The sequence below is a fragment of the Pyxicephalus adspersus genome, chromosome 6, assembly GCF_032062135.1.
Source record: "Pyxicephalus adspersus chromosome 6, UCB_Pads_2.0, whole genome shotgun sequence".
Classification (NCBI taxonomy): Eukaryota; Metazoa; Chordata; class Amphibia; order Anura; family Pyxicephalidae; genus Pyxicephalus; species Pyxicephalus adspersus.
In genome coordinates, this window is record NC_092863.1 from 104716581 (window position 1) to 104725702 (window position 9122).

General features: G+C 41.3%; 1 protein-coding gene across 1 annotated transcript; it reads left to right on the plus strand.

Moving 5' to 3' along the window:
• Positions 1-298: 298 nt before the first annotated feature.
• Positions 299-2323, plus strand: LOC140332328 (gamma-crystallin-3-like). The gene is made up of 3 exons (XM_072413590.1): positions 299-424; positions 1654-1896; positions 1986-2323. Exons 1-3 carry the CDS (start codon positions 416-418, stop codon positions 2259-2261), a joined length of 528 nt encoding a protein of 175 aa, XP_072269691.1. The 5' UTR covers positions 299-415; the 3' UTR covers positions 2262-2323.
• Positions 2324-9122: the final 6799 nt, after the last annotated feature.

The window sequence follows — 9122 nt, forward strand, 5'->3', positions numbered from 1 at the left end:
AGTAAAATTACAAAAAAAAAGGAACTCTTTACATTATCTTTTATACCATAGATTTGATTTTGCAGATTAATGTTTGTGTTGGTATTTCAAGCCATCAATCATATTAACTGGCAAAAAAAAGTACTTTGAGGTTCCAGAAAAAAAAAAGTTGCCTGCTGACACACCAGTAACAACTTTTTTTGTTCTATTCTGTTGTTTAGATAAAGCTTTGAAATGCAGGTACAAGAAGAACAATGAGCGTGCACAATGCAGGACAATGTGACCTTTACATAATACTAGAAAAATAGCTGTACATTGTGCTTACTGGGGGAAAACACAAAGTCAGCGATACATTCAATGTATATAAGAGAGAGCTGCAGCACCACTGACTGCAGCTCATAGATTGTGACCTGAGAGAGGAAACATTCATCCAAACATGGGAAAGGTAAGACACGAGCAAACAATTTTCTACAGGAGCTTTGCTTGGGTTCCTTCTACTCCTGGAGCAACGAGAAGCAGCCATTTGAACTGACCAGCGCTGCCATCAGGGAGGACATGAGGTTCTTGGGGAGACTTCTGTACCAGTCCCTGATCAAAAGAGCTTGAGATTTTCAATGCTGGAACTTTTAGACATAGGGGAGGTGGGCACTAAGTGTACCTAGTACCGGGCCCAGAAATTTCTGATGGTATCCCTAGATCTGATCGCTAATGCAAGGGGATAATATTCGGATGACCAGAGGAACAAAATGGAGACCGGGGAGAAATGGGGTAGTGGGCAAATATGAAGAGTGGACTTTGGTTGTACAGAATCCCAGCTTAATGCACCCCCTGATATTCTGTATTCTGGGGCCCTGGGCCCTTTAATCTGTGGCCGTGGGCCCTTTAGGACTTATCATGACATGGGTACCCTGTGAATTTGTCCTGTTTGGCCCCACCAATAGCAGTCCTGGCTGATTGTGTTTGAGTTTTCTTATATGCTCGTTCCCGAAAGTCCTGAACATTCTTTCAAAGGGTTACCAAGATTGGGAACAGCTGATCCGAAGGTTACACAGCCTCAGAAGTGCTAATTATTAAAAACTGCGGCAGTTACCATGCTAAAGCCACATTACTGAGATGAATTCAGATTTGTTTCCACATTTGCAGGTTGACCTGCCACCTGATTTATATTTTCAGGGGTGAATGGGAAATGAATTTATACCCATGTGGACCTGGGGAGGTGACCCTGTTGCTTTTCCCTGTAGCTAAGCACAGGTTCCCTTAAAAGAGTATCTATTTTATTTTTTTTTTAATTAAAAGAGATCACAGCCCTCCCCCTGACAATGTAATTATCTGGTTTCCATATGGATGGTGCAATGGTTGTTCTTGAAACATCCAAGGTCACCGTTTACTTGCACCATCCTGGGATCAGGCAATTCATGGCGGTGTTCACAGACTGACATAGACTGCACCATCTTAGCACAGGCATAGTCCACAGACTGGATCTCAAGGAGAGAATTATAATGAGAAAAGTTGCTGTATATTGTGATATAAGAAAGCCATGAGGTCATGGCTTTAACTAACATTGTTTTTGCTTTCAATAATATAGGAAAAGATTATAATAAAGGATAAGGTGTGGATATATTATATGAATTTAAGATGGCAATCTTAGAAATATTACTATTTTTTTCCCCATAGATCACCTTCTTCGAGGACAGAAACTTCCAGGGTCGCTCCTACGAGTGTAGCTCTGAATGTCCCGATCTGTCCCCATTTTTCAGACGTTGCAACTCAATCCGTGTGGAAAGGGGGAACTGGATACTGTATGAGCACCCCAACTACAGAGGACACCAGTACTTCCTCCATAGAGGAGAGTATCCTGACTTCCAGCAATGGATGGGCTACAATGACTCCATCAGGTCTTGTCGTCTGAGCCCCCAGGTAATACCAATGTCCAAAACTGAAAAAAAACTCAATGAAATCTGATTTTTTTTTTTTTTTTAACTATTGCGACTATTTTACTATGACAGCACGAAGGTTCCTTCAGGATCAGGATCTACGAGAGGGAAGACTTTAAAGGTCAGATGATGGAGTTCACTGAGGATTGTCCTCATGTCTTTGAGAGATTCCGCAACAATGACATCCACTCTGCCCATGTCCAAGATGGCTACTGGATGTTCTATGAGGAGCCCAACTACAGAGGACGTCAGTATTACCTGAGACCCGGAGAATACAGGAGATTCACCGAATGGGGAGCCTCCAGCCCCAGAATTGGATCCTTCAGACGAGTGCACTTCTTCCACTAAAATAAAACCATGTCTATCCATTATTAACAAAAATGTTACAATAAAGGAGCACAAAACAAAACCGTTAGTGTTTATTTTTTTCAAAATGTATTTTTTTTCCTGCAATGGTAAAGTAGAATTAAGGAACTGATGAAATGAGTAGCATAAAGTGTACCTTTCATTACCTTTGCAATTTGTTGGAGACCTGATGAATCTTAATACACAGTAATTCCATCAATTTGCAGAAAAACTTTTATCATTTTTGAGCCCCAGTAGGTGGCTTTTCTTAGACTTTGGCTGTGGCTGACGATGATGAAAATAGAAGAATTTTCTCATTATTACCTCTCCCAATAATTGGCAGGAACATTGCAACTATAGTAAGTCACTAGCTGTATCAGAAATTGGTAAACACAGTCAAGAATGTAAAATCAGTGGGGGTTACACAATTGTGTCATCTTTGATTTGTCCCCAGGACGTAGATAGTGTTCCAAGATGACGGCTGAACAAAGATGGTGCCATCTTCAAGCATGACTTGTGTAAACTCAGGTATCCCAGAGAAGTAAGCAGATACTTTTCCCAAAGGAACACATGTTTTTACTACTTCATGTTCATCTCACAACATCTCCCCATTCCTGAGAAATTGGGGTTCCAGGAAGGTAAGTGGACATCTGTATGTAACAGGGTTGATTGGTATGACAGAGTTTTTCTGATATTGTGATGGTGCCATAGTGGTGAAGTTTTAGAGGGAGTTAGCCCCATGTGTCGCCCGCTTACACCTACATTTACTTCTTCCTACATAACACTGTTACAGAAAAATTGTGATTGGCAGAAAAAGGATACCTATGTTTGGGTGGCACCAATCACTCAGTCACATGGACTGCAGCTTCTGTAGATTTTACTCCAGGCAGCAAGTGGTACCGAACTGTCCCCCCATTACCCCATTCTATACAGCAATGTTGTAGGTAGAAGCTTCTTGTATCATGTATGGCACAAGGAAAAGGCAACACAACCACAGAACTCAGCCTTAAAGTTTTGTGAGTGAGCAAGTATATATTTGGGGCATCACAGCAAAAAGCCAATTGGGAGCACCCTAATTCTCATAACCAGAAGTGACCCTTGGGGATCCCCAACAAGCAATCCTGATTTGGGGCCCCTGGTTTTGAAATGGCACCCTCTTTTTAAAAAAGAAGTCTGATTGTTTTTAGGATTTTATGCTCTTCTCTTGCAACTGTTAGGAGATGCTCATCTGGCCGACGACTCCATGTTGTGTGTCATCGCAATTTAAAACACAGTTTGTTCTATCAGGAGATGTCATTTGCAGCAGCCAGGTAAACTTAGATAGCAGCAGCCCCTGCTTGCCTGTAACCTTGCAGCCTGATGGATTTATGGCATCCCCAGCATCCATTGTCAGGCTGTGCACAGATGAAGGGGATTCTAAAGGCAGATCAGATCCTGACTCAGTCCTACACTGCTGTTGGCTGCTGGGACTTTAAAGCCTCTCTGCTCCCAGTCACCAATGCCTTTTATAGCATTAGCTGGGCTTATCTGTGCTGGAGAGATTCTGAGTGTTTCTGTTGCTGACCTATGCCTGTTCCTGACAATCTGCTTGAACTCAGCCTGGACCGACCTTTGCTTGTGACCCCGACTCTGCTTGTGCCTTTTTCTTTGTATGTCGTTTGGAGTTCTGATCTCCTGTGTTTGACTTTAGCTTATTTATGAATTCCCCGGTAATTTCTGTACTGTGCATCTGTGGGCTCCTGGTCAGCTGCCGGCCTATCCCAGACACCATCCCTGCACACTAAGTCCTGGGGGCAACCCAGTGCTGGGACGCAACCAGTCTCCCCAGGCTGAGCGGGGGCTGCTATAGGTGAAGACTGCGGCGTTAAATTGGGGGACCGGTATCTGGAGAATACTGGTACTGACCGGAGCCTTTGGGTCTTCAGGTTAGGAGGGCTGGAATTTTGTTTAGTAAAAGCTATAAGGATCCCCTGTGTACCCAATGATAAATGGTTAAGGATATATTAGTGTTTAAACAAAGGGAGAAACTAATGACAGATTGCACAAACTTACAGACACGGCTATCATGATGACGGCACTGAACAAACACACACTAGGGTTGGCACAAATACAACTAGCAGCTCCGTCTATACATCTTGTGTAGAACAAGAGAAGTAGCACAATTTATTCAGTGGAATAAGCTGAATCCTGATACTATTGTACCTACCTACTCCTAAGAAGGAACTTTGAGTATGCCCAGGAAGCTCAACTCACTTTATTACATCTACACATCCCAGCTTCCCCTGTGGGTGCACGCCTGCTTGGGTATTATATCATCCTGACCTAGCCAATAAAGATGGCCGAAGATTGGAATGTGGATTGGAAGAAGGAAGAAGATGGCGGTGCCTGTGATGGATCATGGACTGGTGATTATACTCTGGGCTTAACTTCACTTTAAACAGTTCTCACTTCTTACATGCTAAATATTAAGAATTCAGATTTTCTGGAGCCACATTAGAGTATCTAGCAGTAAGGATTTTTTTACATGTCTGGTTTCAGATCCAGGTTTTTGTTACCTCTTATAGGGATCACAGAGCTCTCGGTGACAGGATCTGATTACCCGAAGGCAGTGAAAATGGTTGCTGCGATATTTGGATTTTCTTCATGAATCCTTGTAAAGTGACTGTGAGGTCCACATTAAGCATGCTTTCAACATATATTCTTTTTCATTTCAATAGAGTGGGCAAAGATTAGAATAAAAGAAAAAGTTCAGTTTAATAATTAATTCATGAATCCAAAATGGAGTCATCCCTGCAAGGTAATAATGGACCAGTTCTAAGATCCAATATATCACAATTTTTATTGATTTGAATTACTTTTTTTTTAATATATAGTTACATAGTTACAGTTAGTTAGGTCGAAAAAAGACATAAGCCCATCAAATTAAACCACTAGGGAAATAAAATCCTTCTTGATCCCATCAGGCAATCAACTGTTCCCTGGATCACCAGAGATTATTTTAAATGTTTTTATTAAGCCTATTTTTTCACCTGTAATTAACATACATCATTATAAGTATTTACCATATAACTCAGGAAATACACCAAATGGGTAGTCACAAGCCACAGAATTGGGTCCTTCAGACGAGTGATAAACTAAAACAACAATAAAGCAGCATGAAACAAAACTTATACTGCTTCTTCTTTAATTGTTTGCAGATCAGATTTTGTAATATGAATGCAAAAAGGAAAAGTAGAATTAGGACCATGTGAAATGAGTATCATAGAATGGACCGTTCAATGCCTTTGCAATCTTTAGGACTTATCATAAAACACAGCAATACTATAATTTTACAGAAAAACTTTTGCTTGGGTTGAGATGATTCCTCGATCAGGTAGGAAGAAATATTTCCCCATTCATCTCTCTCCCAGCAGTCAGACAGCAAAACTGTAACTAGGTGAGAACTCTTCAAGGGGTGATAGTAGCCCTAGTGGCTACCAGACCACTTTGCTGCAGGGAAAACACCGGGGGGAGTGGAACAGAGGGGTTCCGTGTAGGGACAGCCAAAGATGATGTACTAGGAAGACTGCTGGTGAGAAACAAGGTCAAAACTGACTGAGTTTGGGACAGGTGGCAAGCAAAGATCAAGGTCGTGCGGCCGAAGTCAAGTATGTGAAAAGGAATTATCTAATACCGAGTATAGCTGGGCTAAGTCTGAGGATTCAACAACCACAGCCACAGTGGTAAAAATAAGACAAAGAGCCAATAACAAGACAAGATTGAAACCAGGAACTGAAATTCCTGTGCACATCTTTAGAGCAAGTGCAGGGGATGCTAAGAATGGCTGCACGTCTAAAGGGAGGCTGAGGATGCTGCAAACCGGTATACAGATGATGGAGTCGTAACGGCCCCCGAGTCAAACTTGCAATCAAACGGTCACCAGCAATATTGAATAGGGTTACTGGTGACAACCTTGGCCCTGAAAGTTCAATTTTTTCAGAGCTAGGGTTTTTTTTTTGCCTTCCTCTCGACCAACTATGTCTTATAGGGTTTTATATCTGGGATATACTTTTTTTCCCTAGTGGTTGAACTTGATGGACTTATGTTTTCAACCTTACCTACAATGAACCTATGTAAAACTCTGTAACGTGCCTGCAACTGTCCTACCGTAAATGAGCTATCTAGGGTCTCACCTAGGTTCCATGTCTGATGTTGCATTCTCATTGCTTGTTTGAATGAATTTGTGGCCTAGGTCAATGGCACCAGGATGACATCAGTTTAAGATTCTTCTGAGATAATATAACATTCATTGACAGAGACATTTGCAAACAAGAGAAACAGATGAAAGCCAATTGAAGAATGAAAATACAAATTCATCTTCCATAGTCTGCACCTTGAGTTCCTGATCTTTATGATCCTGATTTCCAGGCATTTTCCTGTTGGCTTGCAACTGACCACGACTACATTCTTCTTCCTCCTGTTTTGGTATGTTCTTGCTTTCACCACAATCTCTTTGGCTCGTTCCTTGCAGTGGTCAATGGTCACCAAAAACCCGATAGCCTTGCCATTTTGCAGCAAAGTACAATTGCCTTTCCAGGGTGCACTTGTGATGGCTTCTCAGACTTTGACCCTCTTTAGGTCCACAAATATCATGGTAATGCTTTCTTATTGGATGGCATCCTATAGGTTGTTGGGTGACAAATGCTGCCAGGTGTCAGTAGATCAGCATATTGTAAATAGAAGAAACAGTTTCATATATCTAACTGTTAACAACACTGTTATCCATCCCTCCCCTCAGGCACGTTGTCTTGGTGTCACCTTTGACTCGGCCCTCTCGATTACCCCCCATATTCAGAACATTTCCAGGTCCTGTCACTTTCACCTACGCAATATCTCCAAAATCCGCCCCTACCTGTCCCCTGAGACCACCAAACTCCTTGTACATGCTCTTATCATCTCCCGTCTGGACTACTGTAACCTCCTCCTCTCTGGTATTCCACTAACCCGACTCTCCCCTCTACAATCTATAATGAATGCTGCAGCCAGACTCATCCATCCTTCCCTCCGCTCCTTTTCTGCTGCATCTGTTTGTAGTTCTCTCTATTGGCTTCCATTTCACCTTAGAATCAAATTTAAGCTCCTGTGCTTTGCCTTCAAATCCCTACACAGTTATTGTCCCACTTACCTTACTGACTTGGTAAAAAATTACTCCCCCTGCCGCTCTCTCCGCTCCTCCAATGACCTACTAATGACTTCCTCACTCATAACCTTATCACACGCACGGTTACAAGACTTCTCTAGAGCTGCTCCAACTCTCTGGAATGGTCTCCTCGTCCTATTCGGCTTGCTCCTACTTTCTGCTCATTTAAAAGAGCACTCAAAACCCATTTTTTCACACTTGCCTACCCAACTTCTTCTATCAATTGAAACCATCACTACTTCCCACACTACATATCTCCCATCCTATTGTGTGAAATTCCCCCACCTACTAGATTGTAAGCTCTTCGGGGCAGGGTCCTCTCCTCCTCTATCACTGTCTGTATTAGTCCGTCATTTGCAATCCCTATTTAATGTACAGCGCTGCGCAATATGTTGGCGCTATATAAATCCTGTTTAATAATAATAATAATAATAGTATATATAATGAGAAAACCCAATCACATACTTGGCCAATATAATATACAAATTCATTAAATGGGGAATACTCTTCATCAATAAAATTGTTGTTCAGTAGATCAGCATATCCTCATATCCTAAGCCAGCTTGTCCTTTGGCGTTGCTGGATCACATCAGATACAGGGAATGCGGTTTGCTCTGCCTTCCTTAGGAATCTCTTGTTCATGAATCTCTTCCACAGGTTCTCAGCGGTCAGCCATGTATTTCAGTTTACTTTTTGTATTTTTCTCATTTCATACTTTCTAACTTTCTCCCAATGTATTCATTTTTTCATTCCTTGGCACAGATTTAGCATACACCTACACATGTATGGGAAAGCAAAGCCCCCTTAAAATGGGTCTAATGGAGGTCAGCTGCTGTTGTCAGTAAATCCCGAATCATCCTGAAGCCTTGAACACAAAACCAAAGACCTATGACAAATTCCCTAAGTGTTCTGTGAGTATCTGAAAACAATTATAGGACTTCATTGGTCCTTTCTGTCTATGATATGTGTGCTCAAAGGGTATTTTTATCATATTTTCCATCAAAGCTGGGTAGAAATAAATTATATTCTTTTCCTCTTTGAAAAACTTCTTGGACATTTTTGTATTAACCCCCGTGGCACCAATATTCATTATGTTGTGAATTTTGTAAACAACAGAAAAGAAAGATGTTTCCTGAAAGTAAAATGGGAACTTCTGGTATAGCACCATAGCCAGTCAGCTAGCAATTTTCAGGCAGAGAGTTCAACTATTACAAGCTATGTGTATCGCCTTATATAAATGAAATATCATAGAAGTGTTTTAGTAATATCGCCAACAGATGTCAGTGTTGTACAGAAATGCTCTCTAGATAAGAACAGCGCCCCTCATGGTTAGAGTCTAATATTACTTTTATTATTATATTATTATTATTATTATTATTATTATTATTATTAATAATAATATTAATAGACAGGATTTATATAGCGCCAACATATAACACAGCGCTGTACATTGAATAAGCCATGTGTGTGATGAGGTTATGATTGAGGAAGTCATTAGTAGGTCATCGGAGAAGCGAAGAGAGCGGCAGGGGGAGTATTTTTCTATTAGGTTAGAAAGGTAAATGGGACAAGAACTGAGGAGGGGTTTGAAGGCAAAATGAAGGTGAAATGGAAGCCAAAGAAGTGAACTACAAAGAGAGGCAGCAGAAGAGGAGTGGTGGTAAGGCTGTGTATGGGGTAGGTTA